The sequence below is a fragment of the Micromys minutus genome, assembly GCF_963924665.1.
Source record: "Micromys minutus genome assembly, chromosome: 20".
Lineage (NCBI taxonomy): Eukaryota > Metazoa > Chordata > Mammalia > Rodentia > Muridae > Micromys > Micromys minutus.
Window position 1 is genome coordinate 14062179 of NC_137955.1, and position 15875 is coordinate 14078053.

Sequence of the window (15875 nt, forward strand, 5' to 3'; positions counted from 1 at the left end):
TGACTCTCGATTGTCTGTGTGACCACGGCTGATGCCCTCCAGGCTAAGGCCAGAGCTGTACCATTGCACAAGTCGCTAAACTCCTCCCAAATCAAGTCCTATGAAGAACTCTATTGCAGTAGGAGCCATGACTTGCAGTTAGGGGAAACTGAGCTGGAGATTCTTAGCTGAGGAACAAAGAGACTGAAGCAAGTCAGTGAACAGAAGATTACATTAAAGGCAGGGATATTCTTGCTAAGGACAGACCGCGGATTTATATACATTAAAGGCGGGAGGGTAAATATATTCAGATTTTAAGTATTAAAATAATCAAGTATTAAGAATGATCAGAGAGCAAGAAGGATTCTTCCTAAAATGAAGCTCAGTTAGGACCAACAGGAAGGTCAAGGTTCAGGCCTCTCACAGAAAGGGGCTTAGAGGTAACTAATTTAAACGCTTTGGAGGGAGAGCCCATGGGAGGAGAAGGATGGCGGGCAGCAGGAGCTGCGGAATGGTGTACCAGGATCCAGCTCGCCTTTAAAGGAAGCATCGCTTAGCACCATGGGCTGAATGGAATAAAGAGGACTCCCAATTGCTGCAACTTGCCCCGCCCCTTCAACCGGCTTCCAGATTCAGGGCGGGCTCTGCAACTCGGAGGGCGGGGTCGATGGCGCTGATTGGCTGTCTGAGCTGGCCTGGGGTTTCCCCGGCTCCGCCCATTGTCGTCCCCGCGTTCCTTCAGCCTGCGAGGCCGCGCACTGGCCCAAGCCGCGCTCCCGGGGCGGGAGGAGCCGGAGCCCGTGTTCCTCCCCCTTCCCCCCTCCGGGTCCTCATCCTTAAAGCTCGAATCCGCTCGCCCCGCCTGTTGGAGAGGGCACAGGGCAGCGGAGGGCGCTTGCTGTGGCTGGCCAGCACCGAGGGAGCAGGCGCCTGAGGCGACAGAGCGGCGGCAACTGGCCCGGCGTCCTGGCCCGGTGCGGGGACCGTGAAGGGACGGTCCGGGCACGGCTGGTCTTGGTGGCAACGCGGCGGAGCCGAAGCTGCCCAGGTCGCTGCTGCCTTCAGTCTAGGAGGCGCACTGTCGCTTGGGGCTGCCGCCATCCCGAGGGCGGGGCTCCTGGGAATTGGGTATCTGTACCGCCGCGGTCTGTTCCAACCGCCGCCCGCACCAGGTAGTGACATCGTCCAGCCCGTGACCATGTTCGACAGGACGCGGCTGCCGTACGTGGCCCTCGATGTGATTTGCGTGTTGCTGGGTACGTAGGCGCCGCGGCCCGGGGGTCTTCCGGGCGTGGGGGGACTGCCGCGGAGCCGCGCACCGGTGTGGGGTGGGTGTGCCCGGCGTGCGCGCGCCTGCGCCGCAGCTGCGGGGAGAGTTGTGGGGGAGCCGCTTGCGCAGCCGGTGGGTGGGTGGGGGGGATCCCTGCTTCTGCATCCAGCGCTCTGGCTCCAGCGTGGGCTCTCCCTGCCTGTCTGCCGGTGCGCTGAGTCTAGCCCTGCTTGGCCTCTGTTCTCGCCTGTGCTTTACCCTCTGTTTCCCGGCCCACTCTTAACTGGCAGGGTGGGCTCCTCCCTCTGCACGGTGCAGAGAACCCTGGTCACTGGCTCATCGGGTTCTGCAGCGAAGCTGGAGGCTTGGTACACTCGGACTTTTCCCGAGCAGGCGGGCTTTAGGTGCCCAGCTTAGCATAACTTGTGAGAAGCACTTGAAAGTTTTCGTCTATAAAAGGTTTAGAAGGTTCCTAATTAGAAGGCGTCGTCAGGTTGTAAATTGTCAGGTTGCTAGAGGGATGAAGATGGCCAGGTTTCTGCCTGACGAGGTCTGAGGAAGCTTGCTTTTCCCCCTCTCCCGTGTAGAGACCTGCTGTTTGATTCTAGGGCAGCCCTTGCCTTGGTGTGCCTGTCATCTGTCACAGCCCGGCAAGGAGCTTCTTCAGCTTCTTTAACTAATTTAGCTACAACAAAGTTGACATTGTTTTCCTGATGGAAGACTTCAGTTTTGGGGTCTTTTGTCTCCAGATTTTTTTTTCCTTTAGGAAAAACAAAAAACCTCCTTAACCCCCCCGCCCCCCCAACTAGAGTCATTTGGTCAAGGGCTAGGCAGGCATTGGAAGAGGTGGCTTTCACTTTTTTTTCCTGTATGTGTCTGTCACTTGTAAACCGTTGGGTCAGGCAGTTGTAGCTAGTAGTAAGTCGGGGGAGGTTTGGGTGGTGGGACTCTGGTTTAAGTAATCGACGTAGTCCTGGCGAGTTTTCCAGGCAACTGGACTAGTGGCTTTTGCATCCTAGATCTAAATCAGCACAATGGCTTCTCAGAGATAGGAAATTTCCTCAGGCTTTAATCTAGCAGTTCTAGACGTTTCCTCTCTCCCGCTTCCAGCCGGACCATCTTGTCAAACTGTTAAAATTTCACCGAGGAGATTTAGTCTTAGAACATTCCTCAGGATATGGTGACCTGTAACCCAGGAACTTGTGACGTGGACATAGGAAGAGGTTTAGTTCAAATCCAGCTTGGGCTACCCAGGGAGAGCCTGGCTCACTAACCAAGAACAGTCTTTATAGAAACATCTTTTATTTTAAGTTATTAGCTTTAAATTTTTTCCCCTTTCTCTCTTTTCTGCCTCCTTTCCTTTCATCCCTCTCTCCTTTCCTTATTTCTTTCTTCTTTATAGACAGGGTCTTGCTGTGCGGTGTGGTTTGGAACTTGTGACCTCTTCTTCCTCTTCAGACTCCAGAGTGCTGGGAAAATCAGCATGCTCTACCATGCCTGGCTAAATTATGGTGTCGCTTTTCTATGAACCAAACACTGAATAGGAAGGCTGAAACAACACATACTACCCACAGGGAACCAAGCTAATGTTATTAATATGAAGCCATATGGTAGATTTATACTTTTTAATTAATTTATTAATTTGGTTTTCAGTATTTTCCTCCCCTCATTTCTCCCAGTCCCCCCAGATCCTCCATCTCCCTTCAGAAAAGAGCAGGCCTACCAGGTATCTCCACTGAACGATATAATAAGACAATAGGATTAGCCTCAACCCCTCAGAGCAAGGCTGGCAAAACTCGAGAGGTTGCCTGGTATCCTGTCTCATGCTTGTAACCCCATCACTCACATGGTTAAAGTACAAAGAGTCCTGAGTTAGAAGCAGTTTGGGCTACACAGTGAGTTCAGGTCAGCCCAGAATCTCATGTTGACAAATAAAGATCACGTCTGGTGGGAAAACATATATGCAGTGCAGTTTTATGAATTACATTTTCTGGTGGGTGGCCTATATTTGCAACATGACACGTCCTGTTGACCTCAGGATAGTAATGTAATTGGCCTTATGGGTTCAGGAATGTGCTGTCCTTAAGGCACTGTCAGTATTCTTGGTTTTTTGTTTTTGGAAACATGGGGCCTGCAGCTCAGGCTCACCTAGAACTTACTATGTAGCCCAGGCTAGATTTGAACATCTGCCAGTCTTCTAACCTCTGAAGTGTTAGATGCAGGGATGAACCACCGTACCCAGCTATGGTGTCCGTAGTGATTTGAAGAAAAGCTCTTTTGAGTGATTCTCTATTACTTTAAGTTGCTTCTTAAAAAAGATACTTCACCATTTGAATCTTTTTTATAAATTAGCATTTTTAATGACTTTTATTTTACAGTGCATTAGTGTTTTGTCTGCATGTATGCCTGTGTGAGGATGTTAGATTTTGGAGTTACAGACAGTTAGAAGCTGCAGTGTGGGTACTGGAGATTGAACCCAGGTCCTTTGGAATAGCAGTAAGTGCTCTTAACCATTGAGCCATCTCTCTACCCCTAGTTGAATGTTATTTTATCTGTTTATTTATTATTATTATCTGCAATAGTTATTATTGTTCTTTCTTATGCTGCTGCTGAAATTTCTTTTAAATTAGTTCAGTGTATTGTCAAGATATCTCAGATTTCCCTTTTCCTAAGTAGAAAGTAACCTACTTATCTTAATTAGATATGAACAAAATGTAATTAGATGCAACAACATCAGCTCCTACAGTTAACACTAAGGGAGAACACCGATACAGAATGTTTTTAAGACTGACTTTTGGAAGACAGATTTTTAGAGTAAACTTAGCTTTCTAAGAGAGTGTAAGGATTGTACTAAATTCCGGATTTATTTACCATACTGACAGCCAGAGATTGGCAGCCTAAAATTGTTTGCTTCAAGAGAGCTTTCAGCCTGGATTAAACCTTTTCCCTTTTTCTGTGGAGCATCCACAGGTAAGAGTTGACTACACTGGCAAAAAGATGACTAAGCACTTCATAAGTATAGGTTATGTGAAAGTGATTCATAATTACAATGTGGATATGTTCCATATTCTGTTAATGACTACTCCAACATCACTCTGGACATTTTAATATGATGATGTTACATGATTTTTGTTACACCAGTACTTTATAATTTTTTACCCAGGGTGATGCCTTTTGAACTGATCATTAAACATTATGTATATATGTGCTTATGTGTGTGCTTGTTTCTAAATAATCTCTATTAATCCATCAATATATATCATCTCCTTTAGTGGATTTCATCAATTCTTGGAAAAAAGAAATTTGAGAGATGATATATATTTAATCCTATGAAATGAAGTAGCGTCATGTAATCCTTTTTTTTTTTTTTTTTTGAGTCTTTGATTTGACAGGCCTATCATTGATTTCTGTTTGAATTTGCCTCTTTGCTTATTTATTTATAGATAGAGTCTCACCCTGTAGTTTTGGCTGGCCTGGAACCCACTATGTGGACCAGACTAGCCTTGAACGTAGATCTGCCTGCCTCTGATTCCTGAGTGCTGGGATTAAAGACAGGTGCTACCACACCTGGCCTTGCTTTTGTGGTTTTTCCTTCTTGCTTTTGTTCTTGTGATCATAGTTCTAAGCTGTTGGTAATTCCATGAACAATTGCCTGAACACATGAAAAGCTACTGTATAAAGAGCAATAGAGAGATGGTATAAAAGTGGGTATTTTCACCCACTATCATACTATGTCCTGAATATCACTTACTGTTTAATTACTAAGGATCATTCTGTATTTTAGCCACCACTTAATAGGCACAGAGTCTATTAATTGATCCAGTGCATACTAAGGGGTGACTTTTGTACCTCATTTGAGTACTTGGGATGGAAAGGTAAATAGGACAGTCCCTTCCCTAAAGAAGCTCAGAGTCTAGTGAGGGAGAAGCAAACACAATGTTACAGCATGCTAAGTGTCCTAATCAGGTATGGTGCCCTTTGACCACTGAGAAGAGCCATGGCTTAGATCTATACCATTATAGAGCTGTGGCTTATCAGTTTACTCTCAGAGATACAGAAATGCCAGAAGTTGCCTAGCATTACTTGTATAACTTTTTCTAACCATTTTTCAGCGTGATCTAAGGGAGTAGGGACTCAAGTATCTGTGCTCATGATTGGTCTGCAGGTATCAGAGATATCTGGGAGACAGGTGGAACGGGCAAGACCCATCTTCTGTGTGTCTGTAGTGTGCTGTGTGTGATCACTTTATAATACCAGTCTGTGCTGCATAGACCTTAGACTTAGAAGTGATAATGGCTTCTTGATGTACCCTGATGACACACCACCATCTCTAACTGCTTTCTCCAAATCCTTCCATGTTTTCAAAGTGGCTCCCCCGTTTTTTTTCCTTCCCTGACTATATCGTTTGAGTGTGCTTTTTTGTTGTTGTTTGTTCTGCTTGTTTTTTTGCCCAGGATCCTACAGATGATACCCATCTGTGTCCAAACCAGAACTGAGAAAGTTTTCTTTTTGTGTGGGTCACCAGTTACATGTCTTTGTTGCAGATGCAACAGGAGCCCTTGAGTTATTGCCAGACTTTTATTTTTTAAAGGCTTGTTTGTTTAGTTTTGTGTGTGTTTGTGTGTGTGTGTGTGTGTGTGTGTGAGGGGAAAGGAGAGCAAGAGCAAGCGCACACCCATTGGAGTTTATGTGCTCTGTGTGTGTAATGCCTGCAGAGTCCTTAAGATAGAATCATAATCTCTGGAACAGATGGTTGTGAGCTGCTGTGTGGGTGTTGGGAACCAAGCCTGGGTCCTACAAAAGAGCAAGTGCTCTTAACCACCAAGCCATCTTCCTACCTCATGTTGGCTTTATTGGGAGGAGAATTCAGGTTTCATTACCATGATCTAAATAAAGCATCATTATGCCAAAACACAGTAAGTGTAGAATAAAATCTGATGACAAAAACATTGTCTACCAACAGTAGGCAGCTATAAAATCTTGTTACTTGTTCCCTAAATACTGGTGTCTGATGTCATCATACTGCTGACATCCTTTTACACATTAATATATCCCTAAGGAGTGGTCCTTTGCTAATGGGTTGTCTTCAGAAACAAATGGACACACGAATAAACAAACAAACTATGTGGAAATGGTTTGGCTTCATAGCCTCACCCACTTTTGTGCCTTCTTCCCCTTTCTCCTCAAATTGATCCATTCATTCACATATGTCATTCGTTTGCTGGTAGCTGAATAGGCTCTCGCTTCAATTTTGCAAAATTCTTTTGCTTCTGATGAAGTTTTGCTGGGTTCATTTCCTCAGCTTTTCTCATTGTTTCTATACAGAAGGAGAGAGAATCTCAGAAGAAGGGCAGAAGTTTGTCAGGATGCTCATTCTCGTTGCGTTCCTTGTGTCAGATGGTAGTGTGGGGCAGAAGTGGAGGCTGGAGGGAACTGCTTGACTCTGGTCCCGCTTGGTTTCATGCAGTTGGGTTGGTTTTCATTAAATGTGCCCCACTTGGACTCCACTGTGGAAATGCTTAGAGAACTTTCCCCGTATATATTTTATGAACTGTGAATTCTTTTTTTTTTTTTTTTAATTCTCTTTTAGTTTCATCCTTTTGGAAACTCAGAGACATGTTATGAATCTTATTAATCCCATTCTCATTTAGTCATTTTTGGCTGAGCTCTGAGATGTTTGGGGAACTACTCTGATTTTAAAAACTGAGGTTTTGCTACTTAAATATGAGGCTGCTAGTAGTTACTAAGAGATGGAGATGCTGGTAAGATAGATGAACAAACACTCGGATTCAGGCAGACTAGTTAGCATAACATGTAGCTTCAAGTTTTGTGGAAAGAATTTAGATTTTTTAAAAATCATTTTTGTGTGTGCATGGTTTTCAGAGAATAACTTCTAACAGTCTGTTTTCTCTTTCCATTTCTGAGTAGGTTCTGGGACTTGAACTCATGGTGTCAGTTTTACATGGCAGGTACTTTTATGAACTGAGCCATCTCCCTAGTGGTTAGGGATTGGTTATATGGGTGCCATTTTGCCTTATTTTCTTTTCAAAAACAGCATTTTCCTTCCAGACGTTATGCATAGTGGCTGCAAGGAGCTTTGCACAAATCCTGCCTTTAAAATATGTTCTTGTTTGTTCTCCTTTTTTCAGTTAACCATCAGGTAACCCAGGCTGGCTTTGGTTTTGCTAGTTGAGTGTGACCTAAAACTTCTGAATCTGCTGCCTGTGTAGTAGCATTATTGGGGAACACCACTGTGTCTGGTTTTATGAGGTGCTTGGGTTCAAACCCAGGGCTTCCTGCATGCCAGGAACATTCTACCAACAGAGTCACATCCCCATTGTTTTTCATTGCTCCCAAATTCCTTTTCTTTCTCCTTTTTCTTTTAACCATTAGGATTTTAGACTCTAAATGGCTCAGGCATAATTTTGTTTTGCCTTTGGTTTTTTTCCATAACTGAAAGAAGTCTAGAATTGGGAATGACTTGCTCTTTAAAATCTGTAGGTTTTTCTTTAGCACGGTAGAGATAGTGCATTCTTGCAGTGGACTTTGGACCGACAGTTTCTCAATTCAAATTCTTTCTCTTTAGTTTATTAACTGTGTGACCTTAGGAATGTCACTCTGAGTACCTGTGCTTCCTCAGCTGAGTAATTTTCCTTTTTTTGTAAAATTTAAGTGAGTATGTTACTTTACTTAGTTAAATTACTTAGAGAAGTCCCTTTCACTTCTGTGTATGTTGAGTGACATAATTCCCTGTAATTCTTACACCTGTAACACAATAATTAAAGAAGCAAGATTACCTAGTTTTGTATTAGGGATAGCAATACAGACTTTAAGACTTTACCCACGAGAGCTCATGGGATGCTTTTGAGATCTAGTATTTTATCAGTTATGTGTAAAACCCATGTGTGTGCGGCAGTAGTTCCAGGCAAGGTGGAAACTGAGCTGCTTAGTTTTGGTAGGGGTGTAATTGAATAGATGGAAACCCCAACACTGTACAGCGTTGAGTTCTAAATTTCACCTCGCTCAAGATAAAGAGAATGAGTCATGCCCTTGCTGTTTTTACTGCTGTAGTTTTAGGAGTGTTCTCTGCTTGTCAAAGATTCCTAAGATTTTTTTTTTTTTTTAATAACTGTAATTCAACACTCTTATTTGTGTATAAAGCCTTTCTTCTTTTTTGAGGCAATATTTCATGTAGTCCAGGTTAGCTGTGAACTGTCTGTGTAGCCAAGGATAACCCTGAATGCCTTGAGCCTTCTGCCTCTCAAGCACCTCATTTATATGCATTCTATTATTTGAATATCTCTCTATAATTAGGCAGCAAAGAAACAGTTGTACAATGCCCTTTCTTTCTCTCCTTTTTTTCTTTTATCATGGGCATGTATTCTGTATGTTTGTAGTGGTGTGTGTGTGTGTGTGTGTGTGTGTCTGTCTGTCTGTCTCTGTGTGTGTGTCTGTCTGCCTGTGTGTCTATATGTGTATGTGTGTGAAGTGTCTCTGTGTGCACTGCATGCACATGTGGAGGCCAAAGGTCAGCCTTGGTGGTCCTCTAGAACCTAGTGTTTGGAGATAGGTTCTCTTGTGGGATCCGAGTCTTGTGAGCTACAGGGAGTCTCCTGTCTTTGCCTTCCCAGTACAGGGATTACAGACTTGCTCCATTATGCCTGTCTTGTTTTATTTTAAATGTAGGTCTTAGAGATTGAACTCAGGCCCTCAGCTTGCACGGCAAGCACTTCACCAACTGAGCTGTCTCCTCAGTCTCCCTCCTCTCAATTGTCTTTCTCTTTCTTTCCTTTTCATTCTTCCCTACTTTTCTGTTAGTTTCATACAGGCCAGACTGGCCTCAAACTTGTCTTGTAGTTCAAGCTGCCTCCTAAGAGCTGGGATGTTGGTGTGTGTCGCCACACCTGGCTACCCCCGTTTTACAGATACTTATTTTGACACGTATTAAATCTGAAATTGTCTTTGTGTTGTTTAAATCTAGTATTATGTTTTGAAAAGTACTTGAGTCTGTATAATTTTCACTAAGTTTACTAAGTGTACATTAAGTGGTTAATCTAGTGCTAGGAGTTGAAGACACCAGTGTGAGGAATATGTGCTAGTATGTGACAGTGTTTTGTAGGTGCCGTGGGAGAATTAAAAAAGAAACACGTCCACAAGGCTTTGGCGGATAGTTGAAATGGTGATAATGCATCCAGATGAAAATAAATGCCATGACGAGGTAGGGGCTGGTATTAAGCATAGGGAAGAGCAGGTGGTAAGGCCCAAAGAAGGAGAGAACATTTTAAAATAGAAAACAGGCCACCGGCCAATTGTGGCCTTGTTGTGGTGTTTTGGAACTCACCATGGTAGTGGATGACTAGGGGACTCTGTCTTAAACTTTAAGGCAAAAGTGGTTTTGATTTTTTAAATCTTACACCCTTTCCTTTGGGGCTTTTATCTTTAAAACCTTAAGTGTTGCTATTGCCAGCCGCAGGCGTGACAGGCCCTGGGTAGTGATGAACTAGTGTTGCAGAGCTCCTTAGTGGGGCCCAGGCTGCGGTCCGCAGAGGAGGCTGGGGAACTGGCAAGGAGATGTTCCCTCAGCTAGCACAGCCTGAGGACAAAGCCAGGATCTCTTTGGACTTTGAAATTTTCTGTTAAGTAGCTTATTTTATTCATTTTTATTTAATCAAACAAATAGGGTTTTGCATTAAAAAAAAAAAGGCTAGTGTGGTTGAATTACCATGTGCGTGCACACACACACACACACAAACACACACACACAAACACACACACACACACACACACACCCTGCTTGAATCTATATATCCTAGGAAAGTGCATTAACACTAAACTTTCCCTCACAATTCATTTCAGTGTAGAAAATAGTAACATATTGATTTAGTGCTTTCTGGGCCTCTGTGGGCTATGCAGTTTCTCAGCAGCTTGCTCAGGGTGATTGGTTTAGCCATCTCCTTTCTGTAAGTGTTGGAAGTCAGCCACAGGGTAGTTGAAAAACTGACCCAGAGCAGCCTAGCTGTTAATGGTGTGGGTCCGGAATTGGAAGTATACGTTGAGGATTCTTACTTTTGCATAGTGATTAACTGGTTCCGATTTCTGATATATTGTTATGAGTAGAAGAGGTAAAGAAATGGGGAGTGTTAATTGGCTTACTAAAAGTATTATTACTATAGGTGACCTAGATGCTTTATGATTGTCTTTGTCCTGTGTGGTTTCAGAGTTGGTGTCTGCTTAGCATATTTTGAGAATGAATCTACTGTCTAAAACAGGCAGTTTAATCGTCCCAGTCCAAACTTGGAATGACCACGAAGAGTTAGCAGTGAGGTAACCTGGGGATGTAATTGAAGGATGGAGCTAATTTGCCCTGTTGAGTGGCATTCCTGTAGCCCTTTTCTTCAAATGGCATTATTGTTGTAGGCATTCCTTCTGAGTTCTCACAGGAAAAAAAGAGCCTTTGCCCTTCCTGTGCTTCAAGTGAATCATGTACTGTTCAGAATACGGCATCGTAGAAGACAGAGTTAGAAGCTCGTGGTTTAGCCCTGTGCTGGCAGTTCTTGGAAATGTTGCTAGTCTTTCTCTGGGTGAGGTGTCTAGGAAAAGGGCATAGGAAGTGGGTAGTGGAAAAGGTCTCTAATTAATTGGCAGCTGCTTGAGTTGGGTTCTTCTTTGCTTTTTAAGTTCATTTACATCCATAGCAGGAGAGATGGGTTGACTGCTGCAGCACTAGAGAGCTGAGTGAGGAGAGAACCATTATTTATGGATGGCCTGTGATTTGCTTTTGGTAAGCGTTTTACACAAACTCACGTACCATGACACAAGTGTGAGTGTGTAGTACTGACTTTATCTTATGCCCTACCACTGGGCATGCAAACATGACTGGAATAATAAATCTCATGTGTTCTCATGAGTTCTTGCTTACTGTAGAACACAGACTCGTGAGAATTTATTACTGTATGCGGAGTTAATAATCCTTACACTGAGATCGCCAGAGTGAATGAAACAAGGTCTCCATCCTCCAGATCTGTACACAGCCTTGTAAGAGGAGACAGGCTTCGTTCAAAAATCTGCCTGGGTTTAGGTTCTTTCCCATAGATCATTGCTCTCTGTGGCAGAGGAAATGTGAGGTTTTGGGAACATTACTTTTGGATGGTGCTGAGTTATAGATCGTGTAGAAAATCCAGGAAACCAATACATACACATTATGTTATTTCAGATACTTAGGAGGTGTGTGATACACAGTAGGCACTCAGATGTTTGTTGTATGAATGAATAAATGAGTCAGCTGCTCTTCTAAGACTTGAAACTATGTTTGAGTCAGCCATTCTCATAAGATTCTAGCTCTGTTACTGTGACACTAGGCAGGCCACCCCGGCTCCTTCAGAATTTCCTCATCTAATAAGGAAAAGGATGATGCTACCAGTTTCTTCCTCATTGTGCTGTGAAATAAGATGAGACAATGTGTGAGGAAATGTCTCTGACATGTTGTTGAGCTTTAGTCTTGGTCCACAGTAGGCTCTCGATGTTGTAATTTTAATCATTATCCTTATTAAGCTAATCAACCAATTTTGTATCCCTGACACATGGTATTTAAATGTGATTTCCTTTGCTGGTGAGTTTTCTTCTGGAATTCTGTTGAATGTAGTTCTAATTCTAATTTATTCTCCTCTTCCCTTCCACCCTCCCTCCCTCCCTCTCTCTGTCTCTCTGTCTCTCTGTCTCTCTGTCTCTCTCTGTCTCTCTGTCTCTCTCTGTCTCTCTGTCTCTCTCTGTCTGTCTCTGTCTCTGTCTCTCTCTCTCTCTCTCTCTGTGTGTGTGTGTGTGTGTGTGTGTGTGTGTGTTTGAGGGGGGAGGAGGAGGAGGGAGGTTGGGGAGAATCTAATTCAGGGTTTCATGTGTATCAGGTGTGGATTGTACTACTGAACTACAACCCTGACTACAGTTTCAGCTGCATTGAAAATGCTCTTCAGAGCCAGGCAGTGGCCCAAGCCTTTACCTCCAGCACTCACTGGGGAGGCAGAGGCAAATGGATCTCTGAGTTTGAGGCCAGCTTTGTCTATAGATCAAGTTTCAGGACACCCAAGGCTACAGAGAAAATCCTGTCTCTAAATAAACAAATAATAAGGGGGGGTGCTCTGCAATTACTTGGTTCATTTTTGTTCCTGATTCCTAGGTTACCATGAGAAGTTTCTTTCTTTTTTTTCCTTTCCCTTTCCTTCTCCTTCCTCCCTCTTCTCCCACACTTCTTCCTTTTTTTTTTCTTTTTTCTTTTTTTTTAAAACAGGATCTTGTGTATCCCAGATTGGCCTCAGACTCAGTAGGTAGCTGAATGGTCTGTGAATGCCAGATCTCCTTGCGTTTGCTTCTGGAGCACTGGAGTACCAGGGTTACAGCCGTGATCTGCCACACCAGGCTTGTTGGGATTCTTTCTCATCTTTTTCTTCCTGGAACCGGATCCTTGTTGTCCACCCATTTATATTTCTTACTGAGCAGTATTCTCGAAGCTCACAGGCAAGGTAACTAGTGAATGTGCATGGGTGGAGAGAACAGCAAACTAGAAACAGGAATAAGCAATGTAAGCTGGTCAAGAGCTAGCTGAAAAGTTGGGCTGACCAAGATAAACTGTTGGTTGTCTGTGTAACATCTTGTGGTCAGCATGACGGTCATGCTGGGCTCTAGTGTTGTGGGATAAGTCTAACTCAGAGGGCACCAAGCATATGACTATATGTAATGAAAACTTACAAATTTTCATTAAGTAAAAAATTTACAAATGACGTCATGGTTTGACTTAGTTACCCAGAGGCACAGTGACAAGATCTGTTGTCTCCAGAGGCATTGATAAGATACAAACACCAAGTGTTGGCTACATCTGATCCCATAGCCATTTGGAGAAGGGTTTCTTTGATGTTATCAAAACTTGTTAATCAGGTTGCAGGTAATGGGGTTTTATAGCTAGTGGTGGCTGTCTGTATTAAAACTGTGACATCCAAGTGACTGTAGACTTAAAAAGTTAAAATTGTGATTAAATATGAAAAGCCACTGATTTAGAAGTCAGATTCTGTGATCTTCATGTCTGATTCACTGTCACATGTAAGTCGTGTTGAAGTCAGTGCCCGTCTTGCCCGTCTCGGGGTCACAGTGGCACATGGGGCACACTGCAGAAGGAGTCAGTCATCTGCTGCAGACTGCATTGCAATAGTTCACGTCAGCGGACAGGGACAAAAAAACCACAGTTCCAACTCTCTGAACATCAGGGGACTGCCATCTGTGTCTCACTGAGGGGACTCTTTTAGAACTGTAATTTGCCTGTGACCTTCAGGACAATAAATAGCAGAGGTGCCCATTTAGCAGAATAAAATACTATAGATGGTTCATGGTAAGGAGGTAATACTTAAATGTTAGAGTTGAATGTAACAGTAAGGTTGCTGCTAACAGGTACACACACACACACACACACACACACACACACACACCTATACACACATGTATATGTACTATATGTTCATATATATATATATATATATATATATATATATATATATATATATATATGGCATTTTGAAAGAAATTCATGAACTCTTAGAGAAGTTCACGTACTTATCCTCCAGCTGCAACGATCCAACACCAACCAGAATTAAAAATACTATAATATAATATTTTGGCCCAAATTACAAGAACGTCTTAACAAGTTTGAGTCCTATATAACAATAATTTCTCTTTTCCTAGTAGTTAAAAAACTTACATTTAGAAACATTGCTGTTTTTGATACTCATGGCTGAAACGCTGCTCTCCAGGGAACCTCTGTGGCCCACAGACCTGATAGGTGGTACACTAAATCACTCTATTCTGAGAAAAAGACAGACAAAGAGGAAAACAGAAAAAGCAGACGTTTTGCTAGGCGGTTGTCAGGGTTTCAGGTGGAGTGTCCTGAGGACTAAAGGGGTCACCATGAGTGCCTGCTTTGTAAGGCCTGCAGTTGTCAAGGTTCAAGTATGTGGGATCTTTTATTTAAGTTAAACAGTTTCATATGAAGAAATGGGACTAACTCATTTCTGCCACCCTCACAGCCCTGGGGATGTCAGCATCTAGTTTTGGTGGATCCTGCAGAGATATGACGAGTCAGGGCTTGGTTTCACCCTGCACCCAGGAGCAGCAGACAAAGAGCACATTCCTGGGCACTCTGGTTTTCAGTGCCCTCTGGATATGAGTAGTATTTACAGTGATTTGATTTCCTGAAGTAAGAAATGTGCTCCTCTAGGTTAGCCAGTTCGTTAGAATTACTAGGAAAAGGGGTAGATATCTTGAAGAACTCCATGATGGTTGCCCTGTTTTCAAACCCTCAGACTTTCCATGATTCAGGATGAAATCCTGGAGCTGGGCACGTGGGCTCTTCGTGAGCTTAGGAATTAGAGGCCAGCCTAGTAACATGGGGAGACTGTCTCAGCAGCAAACATGGAGGACAATAACAATATTCCAAAACAGCAAAACAAACAAACAACCCCAAAACAACCTTGGGATGGGCAATTTAGCACAGTGGTAGAGTACTTGCCTAGCAGGCACAAGGCCCTGGGTTTAGTCCTTAGCTCGAGGTGGGAGGTGGAAACACACACAGACACACACACACACACACACACACACACGGTTGTGATAAGAACAGGCAAGGATGGCAGGTGAGGAAGGTAACCATCATGGACTCAGTAGACCAGTGTTCACAAGTCTTCCTGAGACACTTTCAAGCTTATGCTGATAGATCAGCCTCTGCCTCATTTTGGAGATAGTTTCATCATGTAGTTCAGGCTGGCCTGGAACTCCTAATCCTCCTGTCTCAACTTGCATGCCCCGTTCCTCCCTCTTTCTTTGTGTGCACATATGTGTGCAGCATGTGTGTTATAGGGCACACAGGACATGCGCCATAGCTTGCGTGTGGAGGTTGGAACACCATAGAGTCAGTTCTCCTCCTACCGTTTTGTGGGGTCTGGGGGTCAAATTCAAGTCACGAGACTTGCACAGCAAGCAGCTATACCTGTCAGAGCATCCCATTGGCTCAGTCAGCTCCTGAATGCAGGTATGATGGATGTGTCAGGCTTAACAGGACCATTTCTGTTTTAGGAGAATGGGAGAAAAAGCAGTGAGGGATATCAGTCAAAACACTAAGTTGAAGATAATAGGTTGTTGTAGTTTGCTATGATATCCTATTTAGGGGATACAATAATCAGAGATAAAGAAAAATAACTCTAGACCAGTGCTAAAGAAAACAGTTGACACTTAGAAATAACTTACTTGAAGCTGGACATAGTGATGCATTCCTGAAATCCCAGCACTTGGGAGGCAGAGGCAAGAAGATTGCTTCGAGTCCGAGGACAAGCTCCTTGACATAGCGAGACTGTCTCAGAACAAAAACGATGGAGCATTGTGTTGGTTTTGTAAAGTAACTTACTGAGTTTGATGGAAGGAGGTTGCGGTTGAGAGCTTGGGATTCAAGCGTTCAGAATTGTGTGTGCATTTCCTTCTATCAGGTTATGAATTCTAAAATGAAGAAAGCCCTGTCTGTTTCAGATTTGTTGGGACTCAGCAAGAATGCAAATAAACAACCCATTCCTTAGGTTTGCTTTATACCAGTGTCTGCTCT

At 43.4% G+C, this 15875-nt stretch overlaps 1 protein-coding gene across 2 annotated transcripts in view; it reads left to right on the plus strand.

The window, feature by feature from the left end:
* Positions 1-762: 762 nt before the first annotated feature.
* The window catches only part of PLPP1 (phospholipid phosphatase 1), a 61176-nt gene continuing 46063 nt past the window's right edge, over positions 763-15875 (plus strand). For both annotated transcript variants that reach the window (XM_080933716.1, XM_080933717.1), the window contains exon 1: positions 763-1235. In XM_080933716.1, the coding sequence (XP_080789842.1) occupies positions 1178-1235 (58 nt within the window). In that variant the 5' untranslated portion in view covers positions 763-1177. The remainder of the gene's footprint in view (positions 1236-15875) is intronic.